This window comes from Sarcophilus harrisii, chromosome 3 (genome assembly GCF_902635505.1).
Source record: "Sarcophilus harrisii chromosome 3, mSarHar1.11, whole genome shotgun sequence".
Lineage (NCBI taxonomy): Eukaryota > Metazoa > Chordata > Mammalia > Dasyuromorphia > Dasyuridae > Sarcophilus > Sarcophilus harrisii.
This window is the reverse complement of record NC_045428.1, coordinates 571,324,866-571,338,635: the sequence shown is the minus strand read 5'-3', so window position 1 is coordinate 571,338,635 and position 13,770 is coordinate 571,324,866. Positions and strand designations below refer to the sequence as shown.

General features: G+C 43.9%; 1 protein-coding gene across 4 annotated transcripts in view; it reads left to right on the top strand.

Moving 5' to 3' along the window:
• The first annotated feature begins 6,113 nt into the window (after positions 1 to 6,113).
• VPS13D (vacuolar protein sorting 13 homolog D) overlaps positions 6,114 to 13,770 on the top strand; it is a 326,196-nt gene continuing 318,539 nt past the window's right edge. For 2 of the 4 annotated variants that reach the window (XM_031962837.1, XM_031962838.1), the window contains exons 1-3: positions 6,114 to 6,180; positions 6,394 to 6,536; positions 10,402 to 10,571. In XM_031962837.1, the coding sequence (XP_031818697.1) occupies positions 10,475 to 10,571 (97 nt within the window). In that variant the 5' untranslated portion in view covers positions 6,114 to 6,180; positions 6,394 to 6,536; positions 10,402 to 10,474. Of the gene's footprint in view, positions 6,181 to 6,393; positions 6,537 to 9,111; positions 9,254 to 10,401; positions 10,572 to 13,770 lie in introns of those variants that run through there. The other 2 variants (XM_031962835.1, XM_031962836.1) reach the window with 2 other exon arrangements.

Here is a 13,770-nt window from a genome sequence, read left to right as displayed (position 1 = left end):
TTCCTTCATATGTTCTCTTTAAAATATATATATATATATATATATATATATATATATATATATATATATATTTTCTTTATTACTAATGTAACATACATGGACATTTTAATGTAATAAAACAGAAAAAAAAAGAATTGTGAATTTCTGATAATGTACATGTAAAGAAAAAGATCTGTATTTTAAACTGAACAAGCTTGGGTATATTCAGAGTGATATATTAAGAGACAGTATGACTTGTTGAGAAAACAGCTGGTCAGGAAGACAGAGAAGATTTCAAACCCTACCTGAAACACATATTGACTGTGTGACCTTGGGCAATAATAATAAATATAACAGCAGCTAGCATTTATATAGCACTTAAAAGTTTGCAGAATATTTTACAAATCTTATCTCATTTGATGCTCTCAACCTCCTTGGGAAAGAGATGCTATTATTATACCCATTTTGCAGATGAGGAAATTAAAGCAGACAGAAGTCAAATGACTTGGCCAGGGTCGCACAGCTAGTCTCTAAGATCTTATATGCAAATCATTTTTTTTTCTAACCTTATTATTTTTATTTAGTTTTTAGTTTGTGTGGACTTCTCCCCCTCCATTTAAAACTATTTTATTTTTTCCAATTACATTCACATTTATAAAATTTTGAGTTCTAACTTTTTTTTTTCTCTCCTTTCCTTTCCTCTCCCTTCCCCAAGACAGGAAGTAATCTGATATAGGGTATATATGTACAATCATTATGCAAGTAATTTTTAACTTTTTAGGTAACTTTGTAATAGAGTACAAATTATAAAAAAAAAAAAAAAAAGTGCTAGCTGGCAACAGTAAAGGCTATTTCCTCAACCTGGAGTTCTCAATATTAATGAACTCATAAGTTCCATCCCTACTGATGAGGGATTCAAAGTTAGGTGTGGTTAGCAGAGGAATTGATAAAAATTAATGCTTGAGGCATTAATTAATTAAAATTAACAAAAAAATTAATTAAAAAATAATGCCTTCTATCAGAAGGTCTGATAGAGATCATTTTAGCTCCATTGGTCCTCCCCTCTGGGGAGGTTATCCAGTCTGAAATCCAAGTTATATCAAATCCCTGAGATCCACCCTCTGGGGAGGTCTGGAATAGTCTTACCTTGCCATGCCCTAACAGAAATCCCAATCATGTCCCTGAGGTTAAATTTTCCCTACGAAATCTATTTACAGGCCATCCCATGGCTGCTGTCTTTCTTTGGGTCAGTCAACCAAGGCACTCTGCCTCACTGTCTCTTTCCCTTTACTCCTTCCCCCATGCCATAGGGTATTTCCCTAACTCCATTATGCTTCCCAACCTCATTTCTCCTCCTTACAGCTAACTAACTCTTTTAGAGTTCTAAGTTCCAGATGTAAAATAAGGGTATTCCTCAACCTCATGGTGTGCTTCCTTTTTATTGACTAATTTTGAGTTCCACTGAAGAGCTGTTCTTTCATGTGTTCTCCCACTCTGTTTCACATTTCTCTTGTGTCTATTGTATCCTTTTATTTTGTCTGTACCGTCTTCCCTAAATAAATCTACCTTTTGCCAAAGAGAATGGCCATTGTGAATTCTTCACATGACTGAACCCCAATTTTTCATGCTGACCATCATCTGGTGTCTACATCACATACAACATTTTGGGGCTTGAACCACATCACCTACCTTGTAATCAAACTGTTCTGCTTATCTGTTTCATATACACTCTCTGCTCGAGTCAAATAGGCCTGCTGGTGATTTGGATGGTACCTTGATTTGTTCTTCTTTAGTGCTTACTGACTAATAGGGAGAGCTGGGATTTGAATCCAGGACCTCTGTTCTCAACTCCAGCCCTCTTTTTTCTTTTCTTTTTCTTTTTAAATCATTTTTAAAAATTTGATATTTTTCCCAGTTACATTAAAAAAATTTATATTTGTTTTTAAAAACTTAAATTAAGATAAAATTCTCCCCTACCACATGTGAAGTTATGCAAAACATTTCCATAAGTCAAGTTGTTAAAGAAAACAGATCTCTCATCCTAATGAAAATAAAAAAACCCTCAAGAAAAATTAAATTAAAAGAGAGGGTAAGAGAATGCCTCAATCTTTATTCAGATACACCAGTTCTCTGGGTGTGGATAGGATTTTTCATTTTAAGTGCTTCAGAGTAGTTTGTGGATAGTTGTATTATTTAGAATAGACAAGTCATTTATAGCTGGCTATCCCAGAATATTGCTAATACTTTGTATATAGTACATTTCACTTTGCTTGAGTTCATGAAGGAATTTGCAGATTGTTGTTCTTTCTGAGAGCATCCTGCTCATCATTTCCCTTAGAACAATAATATCTCATCACAAACTCAAACCATAGTTTATTGAGTTATTCCCCAATTTATTGACATCCCCTCTCTTTCTCTCTCTCTCTCTCTCTCTCTTTTTTTTTTTTTTTTTTTTTTTTGCCAGAGGAGAGCTGCTAAGAATATTTTTTGTGTATATAGGTCATTTTCCCTTTTTTTCCCCTTAAATCTCTTTTGTTATTCATGCCTAGTAGTAGTGCTGTTAGGTCAAAGGATATACATGAATTTATAGCCCTTTGGCCACAGATCATTTCTTTTGATCATTTATCAATTGGCAGCCCTCTTTTTTCCACAAGTTTGGATTTTTCTAAACCAAGGGAGAGCCCACTTGGATTAAATCCCAACATCACCTGAGAAGGGAGCTCAGAGGATGACAAATTCATTCAACCAGCACCTGAAAAGGAATTCTAGTGAAAAGAATCTTATTGCTTTCTCAAGTGAAGCCCATTCTATTTTGCATCAATACTAATAGTTTGGAGTCAAGACAGTTCCAGTCAGATCTCTGACACTTAGTAGCTTCAGGACCCTGAAAAGTCTTCAAAATGAGGTTAATAATAATAGTGTCTTCCTCAAAAGGTTATTTTGAGGACCATAGGAGATAATATACTTAAAGATAACCAGTGAGCAAGCATTTAAGTGCTTACTAATATAAGTTAAGTGCTTATATACAAGATAATATAAATGATAAATGGAAGGTGATCTTAGACAGGGAAGAGACTATCTGATGCTGTACTCAGATTGCAGGGTTTTTAATTTTTTATTAGTGTGAAGTCTGTGTCTTTTTTGTTACCCCTGGTTTCTTTTGGATCTGAACCTATAGTTAACTGACCCGAGATATTCAATAAGTGGGCAAACAAATAGGAAGGATTGTAGGAAAAGAGTTGGATGGTACCTTAGTCCAAATTCATCATTTCACTGAGAAGAAGATGGAAGCCCAGGGAAGGGAAGTCATTTACCCAATGGGCATTACTGGGATTAAAACCCAGGTTTTTTAACTCCCTGATCCAAAGCTCTTTTTGTAACACTTCAAGAGGCAGGGAAAGAGGATGCTAAGCAACTTGGTTTTATCCATCTGTACAATGTCAATTTGGAATGAATGAGGAAAAGAACAAAAAAAACACTCCTCCCCCTTATTGGATAGAGGATTGGATTTCAGAATGGTGAGAGAATCTCTTCCCATCTGGTTCATAGACCTCTGCCTGCCCTATGAATTGTTGTGTGACCCTAAGCAAGTCCCTTGGTCTCTCTCTGGCCTGGGAAAACAGCTGTTATCCATCTTCCAGGAAATTTTATGCAGAATGAAAATTCATGTTCTTTGGAAACAGAAAGAATATCATGGATTATTTGTAACTGGAGTTAGGGGATTTCCGGAACAATCCTAATTCCTTTTTTTTAATTTTATTTTTTTTATTTAATAGCCTTTTATTTACAGGTTATATGTATGGGTAACTTTACAGCATTAACAATTGCCAAACCTCTTGTTCCAATTTTTCACCTCTTACCCACCCCCCTCCCCTAGATGGCAGGATGACCAGTAGATGTTAAATATATTAAAATATAAATTAGATACACAATAAGTATACATGACCAAACCGTTATTTTGCAGTTCAAAAAGAATCAGACTCTGAAATATTGTACAATTAGCTTGTGAAGGAAATCAAAAATGCAGGTGGGCATAAATATAGGGATTGGGAATTCAATGTAATGGTTTTTAGTCATCACCCAGAGTTCTTTTTCTGGGCATAGGTGGTTCAGTTCATTACTGCTCCATTAGAAATGATTTGGTTGATCTCGTTGCTGAGGATGGCCAGGTCCATCAGAACTGGTCATCATATAGTATTGTTGTTGAAGTATGTAATGATCTCCTGGCCCTGCTCATTACAATCCTAATTCCTTAAAAGGACCTAGCTTTGGGTGAAACTGAATGATAGGGGACCTCTGAGGAAGAGTGGAAGGGAATGCATTTTAGGAAAAAAATATTGATAGTGGGAAAGTGTAGTCAGTAACTTGCGGTAAATAGCAGACATTGGGGGAATCTCAAAGAAATATATGACACTCCTGCCTCTTGGAATCCCTAGTTTCCTTCAAATGCAGCTCAATTAATCAATTATTTATTAAACATCTACTCTCCCGGCACCGGAGCTAGAAATAGAATTCTTCGCCAGAAAAGAACTTATTTTCAAAACAGCTTCATATCTTCCTCCAGTATTTTCTTTATTAAAATAAATTCGTATTTCATTCTCCAATTGATAAATGGTCAAAAAAAACGAACAATTTTCAGATGGAGAAATTGAAACCATTTCTAGTCATATGAAAAACTGCTCTCAATCGCTAGTGATCAGAGAAATGCAAATTAAGACAACTCTGAGGTACCAGCACACACCTCTCACATTGGTTGAGATGACAGAAAAGCATGATAAATGTTGGAGGGGATGCGGGAAAACAGGGACACTAACACGTTGTTGGTGGAGCTGTGAATGACTCCAGCCATTCTGGAGAGCGGCTGGAACTATGCCCATAAGGCTACCAAACTGTGCAGACTCTGATCCAGCAGTGCCACCACTGGGCTTACACCCCAAAGAGATCATAAAGAAGGGAAAAGGACCCACGTGTGTAGAGATGGCTAAAGCGGCCCTTTCGGAGAAACCGAATGCACGCGCGTCAATTGGGGAACGGCTGAATGAATCACGGTACCCGTATGTCACGGAACGTTTTTGTTCTGTGAGACAGGACTGGCAGGATGATTTCAGAAAGGCCTGGAGAGCCGTGAATGAATCGACGGTGAGAACCGAGTAAAACCAAGAGGACGTTGTGCGCGGCGTCTTTTAAACAATAAAGTAACTCAGGCCAGCAGTACCGGCGATCTCAAGGTGGAGGGAGAGTCCTCCGCGCGGCTGCGGGAGAGGGCTGTGGGAACCGAGCGCGGATCACAACGTAGCTTCTCTGGCCGTTGTTGGCTCGCTTTTTTCTTTCTTTCCCCCTTTTTGATCTGATTTCCTTGTGCAGCGTGATAAATGCGGGAACGCGTATTCGAGAATTGCACACGTTTAACCCGTTGTATGTAGGACTGCGGCTGTCTAGGGGAGGGGGTTGGGAAAAGCGAGGGAGAAAAACTTGCAGGAGTGAATGCTGAAAACCCTCTTTGATGTATTTTGAAAATTAAAAGGTATTAAAATGTTGACAGGCAAAAAACGCCCCTTTGTGTTTATCTGGAATCTACTCATCTGCTTGTTTGCTCTTGCAGAAGCTCCCGCAGGGCGGGAAGGTTTCATTTTGGCCCGTGCATGTCCCCGACGCCGGCACGCAGCAGGCGCCCGTTCCTGGCCGCACTTTGTCAGTCCGCCCAATTTCTTGGGAGCTGCCCCCGCGCGCGGCCGCCCCGGTTGGACCCTCCCTCCCCTTTGGCGGTCTCCCTCAGCGCCAGCCCCTGCCCCGCCGTGACTCCCAGAGCGCGCGTTCCGTCGTCGCCTGCGCTAGACGGGCCCCCCCGGAGGCAGGGAAAGTCGGTCTCGCTTTGCGTGCCCGGAGCCCCGTGCCCGCCCTGAAAAGCGCGCCACCATTTGCAGGCAGAGCCGGGTTCCTCTCCGTGTCCGCGTTTCTTTTGAGCGCAAGGTGAGCGTGGATTTTTCGGAAGTTTTCGGCCAGGGGCCCAGGACACGGGGCCGGTCGCTCCCCGGCTCGCCCGCCCGCCGGCCCGCAAGCGGAACTAAAGCGGCCGGGCGGGGCTGGGCCACGCCCCGCCCCTTCCCCTCTCCTCGGCACCCCTCCCCCACCCCCCGCCGGCGCCCGGAGCCCAGAGAAGTGCCCGCTTCGGTCAAGGTCACTTCGAGCTGTGGCCCACATGTAAGGGCCGCTTCCCAGAGTCCCCGGCACCCCGGGGCGGGCGTGGGGGTGGGGCGGAGGAGGAGCGGAGACGGGCGGGGGACGGGGAGGGGGTGGGAGCAGGGGCAGAAAGAGGAGGAGCCCCGGCCGGCCGGGCCGGTCGGCTCGGAAGAGTGGGCGGGGCGCAGGGGACGAGTCAATCGATGACTCGGCTCTCGCTTGCTCCCTCTCTAGGCTGGGCCGGGCCCATATCATGGGCGCGGGCTCTACTGATCGAGCCTAGTCGGGCCGGAGCCGCGGCGGGCGCCATTGAGGGGCCGGAGGAGGAGGAGGAGGAGGAGCAGGAGGAGGAGGAAGAGCAGCTGAGGCGGCGGCAGGTGGGAAGCCGGGGGGCGCGGGAGAGACGGCGCGGGGCGGGGCGGGGCGGGGCTGCGGGAGCCGGCGGCCCCCCGGCCTAAGGCCTGACGTCCGGTCCCCGAGGAGCGGCCGGGGCGAGGACCCCCGGGGTCCCCCCGGGGCCTGCGGGAGCGAGCGGGGACCTTGCGGGAGCGAGCGGGGACCCGGCGGGAGCGAGCGGGGACCCGGCGGGTCTGTCAGCCTGCCGGACCCCCTGGTGTGGGCGAACGCGCGGGGCGGGGACTGGGCTAGCTCCGAGCGTGTCAGCCTGAGTGGCCCGAGAGAGTGCGTGTGAGCGGGAACACACGTGACCGGGACCCCTTCTGTGACTCGGGGACGGGCCGAGTGTGTCATCGCGGGCGGCCCTGAGAGGGAGTGAATGTAAACACGCGGGGCCAGGGGGGCCGGGGCCGGTGTCTGAGCGGGTCAGCCCCGAGGGTGTGCGTGAGCCTGAATGAGCGGGGGTCCCTCCCGAGGGCGAGGGTGTCTGATGCATAATGGACCCCGTCAGGAGGGGCGAGTGTGTCAGTGAGTGTGAACACACAAAATGGGCTCGGGAAGGCTGAGGGTGCCCGAGTGTGTCAGAGTGTGAACCCTCGTAACGGGCTCGGGAAGGCTGAGGGTGCCCGAGTGTGTCAGAGGGTGAACCCTCGTAACGGGCTCAGGAAGGGTGAGTGTGCCCGAGTGTGTCAGAGTGTGAACCCTCGTAACGGGCTCGGGAAGGCTGAGGGTGCCCGAGTGTGTCAGAGGGTGAACCCTCGTAACGGGCTCAGGAAGGGTGAGGGTGCCCGAGTGTGTCAGAGTGTGAACCCTCGTAACGGGCTCGGGAAGGGTGAGTGTTGCCCGAGTGTGTCAGAGTGTGAACCCTCGTAACGGGCTCGGGAAGGGTGAGGGTGCCAGAGTGTGAACCCTCGTAACAGGCTCGGGAAGGGTGTGTGTGTGTCAGTGGGTGTGTCAGAGTGTGAAACCTCGTAACGGGCTCGGGAAGGGTGAGTGTGTCAGAGTGTGAACCCTTGTAATGGGCTCAGGAAGGCTGAGGGTGTCAGTAGGGGTGACTCTGAGTGTGTCAGTGTGAAGACATGTGATGGGCTCAGCCAGGAAGGCTGGGTGAGCCTGATTGTCTGGGTGACCCCAAGTGTGGGGGTCTGCATGTGGACACGTCTCGGACCTGGCTGGCAGGGTGGGTGAGTCAGCATGGGGGACCCCAAGTGTGTGTCTGAGTATGAATAAATACATGTGATTGGGATCCCTCCTGCGGGGTGCCTGAGTGTGTCAGCGTGGGTGTCAGTGTGAACACATGTCTTGGACCTGGCTGGTAGGATGAGCGTGTCAGCACAGGGGACCCCAAGTGTGTGTGGGTGAACACGTATAACAGACCAGGCTGTGATGGGGAGTGTGTCTGAGTGTGAAAAACATGGTTGTGTAAGTGCCAGCCCATGGGACTTGGAGCTGGAAGGAATGCATGAGCACGGGAGCTCTGATGCCCCATGAGTGTAAGAGCATTTACTACCAAAGCGAGAGTGGGTGGGGGCCTGACATACTTAAGGAGCAGGGAGGTGCTGCAAGTGGGAGTGGCAGGAGTCCCTGATGGGCTTGGGCCTTCCCTCTGCCTAGGCCCCCAGGCCACTGCCTGGCCCACTCTCCCTTGGCAGGAGCCCTGGGGCTTGGGGCCTCTCCTGGGCTGTCCCTCCCTCCTAGAGCCTGCCTGTCCTGGTGCCTCCCCTGCTTCAGACCCAGACCCCAGAGACCCCTACCTCCATCCAGGAGGCTGGATGGAGGGAGGAGGAGGAGCAGCAGCTCCCTCGCACTTGTTGATACTTTCCTTGCCTGCTGGGACACTGCCTGCCCATCGGGCTCTCCCTCCCTGCACGCTTGTATCCACCCTGACAGCAGGGGGCCCAGGTGTTTAGAGAGGGGAGCTGGGGGAGGGGTTCTTCTGGCTTTGGCCACTGTCCACACTGACCCAAGGTCATGCAGACCAGCCGGCTGGTCTTTGATACCTGGCAAGGACCTCTGTTTATTGGCCAGGCTGAAGGGCAGTGAGAGGGGATCAGAAAGGGGTTAGTGCTTGGCAGTGATGGGAAAGGACAGCTTGAGTTTAATACTAAGTGTCAGTCCTGACTGAGGCTTGTTCACACAGCAGAAGCTGCCCGCGGGAATTAGCCTCACTGGTCTGTCGAGGGATGTAGAGAGCTTCCCATTCTAGACCTGCACCCCTCCCCCTCTGGCTGCCCCCCGCTCTTTAATTTGTCAGTGGGTTTAATTGGTTAAGATGACAGCAGTCCCGTTTTTACGTTTAGTTTCTTTTTCTCAGACTGTCAGGAAGAGGTTTATTTTCATATTAAAGTTTATAACTTCATCTTTACATAAGGCATTCTCAACAACTCGTTGGTTTCTATAAAATGTTGTTTCTCTGAGCATTTTAAAGGAAATTATTTAGTCTGAGATGTGGTATGATGAGTCTTGGAACAGGAATTGGGGGACAAGGCATCTAGTTCTCGATCTGTCGCATGCTGCTGGGACAAATCATTTATGGCGCCTGGCCTCAGTTTTCTCCTCCAATGAGGGGTTTGGATGTTAGATGATTACTAGGGTCTCACCTGTGTAACGTTCATTTTCCTTAATTTTTAATATAGTGCTCCTATTTAGGCTACAAACTGTCTCTGGACATTGGCCTGATATCAAGACTGGCCGAGAGGTGTGAGCTAACACAATTTATTAGAAATGGATTATATGTTTTTGTTAGTTCAGCAGTAGTAGATGGTATCATCTGGCAACAGTGTGAATCACTGGGGGGAGGGAGGGAAGAGAGAAATATTTGGAAATGATCCTGAAGGTAAAAATGTTCCAAGTGGGATCAATGCCCTGGCAGACATCAAAGCTCTCTTACCTAAGACTCAGTGGAGTGGTAGAGAGGTGAAAGTGGATCACTGGGCCAGGGCACACTCACAACTCAGAGAAACTCATCTAACCTTTGGGTGCCTCATTTCCTCATATGTCGATTGGATTTTAATAGGTCATAATGATAGTTCACATTTCCATAATGTTTTAAAGCCTTACAAAATGCCCGCCCTCTCTCCACTCTGTGAGGTAGGCAATATCCCCTTTTATAGATAAGAAAACGGAGGCTCCTAAAAAGTGTGAGATAACTCAACCTTAAATGTTTGAATCAGGATTTGAATACAGGTTTCCTGATGCCAACTGTCACTCAACGTTAGCCTATTATGTTAACTGCCATGCAGGTATCTGAGCTCAACTCAGTAATTCAGTATTGTGCTCCAGTGATTAAGTTCATTTGTTTTCATAATAAATAAATAAATTAGTGCTAAATTTTCTTAAGACTTAACCAGAATTTTAACTTTTATTAATAGTAATAGCTTTTCTGATACTACAAATTTATAGTACATAAATGAATTTCCCCATGTTAAAAAAATGCATAATACTCCTAAACAGCATCTCAAAGTCCTTCTTGTTTAGCCCAAACCTGAAGAAAGCTCCTTTTCAGATTCTCATCTTCTCTGATCATAGTGAATTAATTTCCAAACCTTAATTAGGGTGACCTGTAATGACAAATGTAGTTAAGAACAGTAAACTTTGGTACATTTTCTCAGGACCTTAACTTGATCTGGCATAATCCAATCCTGATGTAATTCAGTGAAGCACTTTGTAGGTATTCTCATTGAGTAATTCATTGAGAGGATTTTTTAAATTGGATTTTTGGATCTATTTTGGATTTTAAATCTGAGTTCAAATTACTTTGAGCTGCCAAAAAATGATGAATGTGCTTGAGGGCAGCTTATTGAAACTCACCTATTCTATTTCTTTTCATTTTTTTCTTCTGCATAGATTCTCCTATAACCATGAGTGCATGTGAGAGAGAATGACATTAGAGTCTTAAATACCTCCTCAAGACACAGTCATGTTGGAAGGTCTTGTAGCCTGGGTTCTCAATACTTATTTGGGCAAATATGTCAATAATTTGAACACTGACCAACTTTCAGTAGCTCTTCTAAAAGGTAAGAATATATTTGCTTCTCTTTGGCATTGTATGACCCTTTATAGCTATGATTTCCCATTTATATTCAGGATCATAAAATGTTCTAATTTTTTTTTTTTTTTTTTTAACAAAACTGTAATGTTCTCTGTTGAGGTTTTCTTGGGGTCTCTGGAAGCAGGCTTCGTTTCAGTTCAGTAATCCACCCACGAGTAGCCAGGAGTTAAAGTCCAAATCCTTTATATCTCATTCAAAGTCTTGTCTCCTTTCCTGGGGCCTGGTTAGTTTTCTTAGAGGCCTATCTCTCTCCTTGGTTCCAAGAGCTTGAGTTCCCAGCCTTTTTTCTCTGCCCTCTGAATCTCTCCGAATGAATCCTACCTGAGGCTCCTAGCTTATGTGCTCTACATTGAGTATAAACTAATCATTATATCACTAGGAAACCATTATTTGTTGTAAGATTAAATCAATGGGACTGAACCATGCTAAACTAGATAACCATTGTCTCATCAATTCCACTCACTTAGCTCCTTGTTTCAGAGTTGTGGCCCATAACACAAAACGTTTCTAAAACTCAGTACTTGTGATAGGTGTCATTTATAGTAGTTCACATTTGAATGTGCAGTTTACATGCATTATCTTATTTGACAAAGTAATAGGAAGTTAGCATTGATTTACTATAGATTTTATAGAATGGTAAGTAGTTTTAGACATAACATTTTATATGTGGTTCTGAGTTTTTGACTTAAAATATATGCTAAAAATATATGTGAAATTTCAAACAGATTTTTTGAAAGCCCAGTGGAGTATAGTGGCAACTCAAGTCAGCAAGCATCATTAAGCACTTGCTATGTGCCAGGCTCTATGTTAAGCTCCAGGAATACAAATTCAAGCAGAAAGACTTTACATCTGAAAGTTTGTGTGGGTAGGGACTGGAGAAAGTGCCAGAGGTGGAGGCCTTGTAGGGAGAGTCCAGGGAGGCTAGGGCTGTGATGGGACAGAGGAGGCCAAAGGAGAGGCTCTGGCACCTCGAGTCAGAGGAAGGGCTCCAGGAGGTACAGAGAGGTGGCCTGGGGGGTGGTGAGGAGGCCTATATGGCCTGCAAGAAAATAGCTTGGAGATTAGGAGCCTTAGGAGCCGAGCCTGGCCCAGAGTCCAAGCTGGCTCTGCTTCCAGCTAACCTTTGTGACTTCAGAGAAGACACTTCATTTTCTCTTTGTTTCCCCATCTGTAAAATGAAGGGGTTAAGGTGGATATTTTTTGTTTTTTCAGTAGAATATTTTTTTAAAAATAGGTCTTATATTAGACCTTTTGGTTTTTATAGTAATTATTTCTTGACATGCTCTCTCTCCTTCCCGGCTTTTGAATCTGAGCCATGCCCTGTATCTAAGACAGTCTGTTAAACAAGAGCAACCTCTTCTGAAGGGGCGTGCAGTGCTCTACTGGGAGTCCTTACTCTACCGAGAACTGGGGTCTAGGCTGCATTTGCTGCTCTGGGACTTGGGTTGGTTTTTCATTTACTTCGAGTCCAGCTTCTTTTAGAGGTCTCTTCATTTGTTGTTGTAGTCAGTGCATTTTGTTTTCTTTTGTTTATTTTGTATTTGTTTCTACAAATTGTCCCGTTTCTTAAATTCCTTATACTTAGCATTTCTTTTTGTTGTTTCTGTTAAGTCACTTCACTGATGTCTTAATTCTTTTGTGACCCTATTTGGGGTTTTCTTGGTGAAGCTATTGGAGTGGTTTGTCATTTTCATTTCCAGCTCATTTTACTGGTGAGGGAACTGAAGTAAGCAGGGGTAAATGATTTGTTCAGGTTCATACAGGTGGTGAAGGTCTAAAATAAACTCAGGAAGATGAGTTATCCTGACTCCAGGCCTGATGCTCTATCCACTTTGCCATCTCCACTATCCTTTCTAATTTAACTGTAACCTGTTATATTCATGTAACTCATTATTCAGCCATTTTTACACTGATGTGAATTTACTAGGTTTATGATTGTTTTCTACCACAAAAAATGTTAGATGTTTTTTAAGTTGCCTTCCAGCTCCTAATCCTGTAAACAACTCTGAATCTTATCATAATTATGTACATCTAAATATGTAAGATATTGTATATCCTACATAGAAAACAAATGTGATTGCTCTCTTCTGGGAGTATATATTCTAATTGTTTGGTGTTGTTATTGAAAAAAATTTGATTGGTATAGAAATTTCTCTCATTTAAATTGTTCTCAGTAAAATTTTATTTTTGAAACTAAATTAGATTTTTAAAAACATTTTTATTTATTTTGTTAAATGTTTGCCAACTGCCTATGATAAAAGCTTAGCAATCATTTTTTTCAAATTTGAGTTCCAGATTCTTTCCCTCTCTTCCACCTCTCCCCCCTTATTGAGAAGGCAAGTAATATAATATAATTATATCAGTAATGAAGTTATATAAACCATTTTTCCAAAATAGCCATGTTGCAAAGAAAATACAGATCAAAAAATACCCCAGAAAAATAAATGAAGTAAAAAAAGTAGTTTAAGTTTGCATTGAGTTCATCGTTTCCATCTCTGGGAATAGAAAACATTTTTATTATGGTCCTTTTGAAGTTCTCTTAGATTATTATCTTGATTAGAGTTTTACAATATTGCTGTTACTGTGTACAATGATCTCCTGATTCTGCTCATTTCACTTTGTATGAGTTCATATAAGTCATTCCAGGATTTTCTGAAACCACTTTGCACAATAATGTTTCATCACAGTCACTTACCATTGGTTCAGCCATTCCTCAATTCATGGACATCCCCTCAATTTCCAATCCTTTGCCATCCTCAAAAGCTGCTATAAATATTTTAGAACATATAAGTTCTTTTCCTTTATCTTTGACCTCTCTGGGATACAGACCTAGCAGTGGTATTGCTGGGTCAAAGGGTATGCACAATTTTTATAGCCCTTTGGGTGTAGTTCTAGAGTATTTTCCAGAACGGTTGGATTTAAAGTAACTCTTTAAATTAGGAAATTAAGGTCAAAAGCTCATAGAACTAGAGCTTGAAAGGACCTTAGAGACAATCTAGATCCACCTCATCATTTCAGAGATAAAAAAAAGTCCCTGGGAGGGTGACTCACTTGTCCAAGGCCACATACAAATGGGATTTGAAGCTGGATTGTTTGAGACCAAAGCTAGTGCTTTCCTCATAGTATCTGAATGCTTTGAAAAGGAAAGGATAATTTCATTTGTC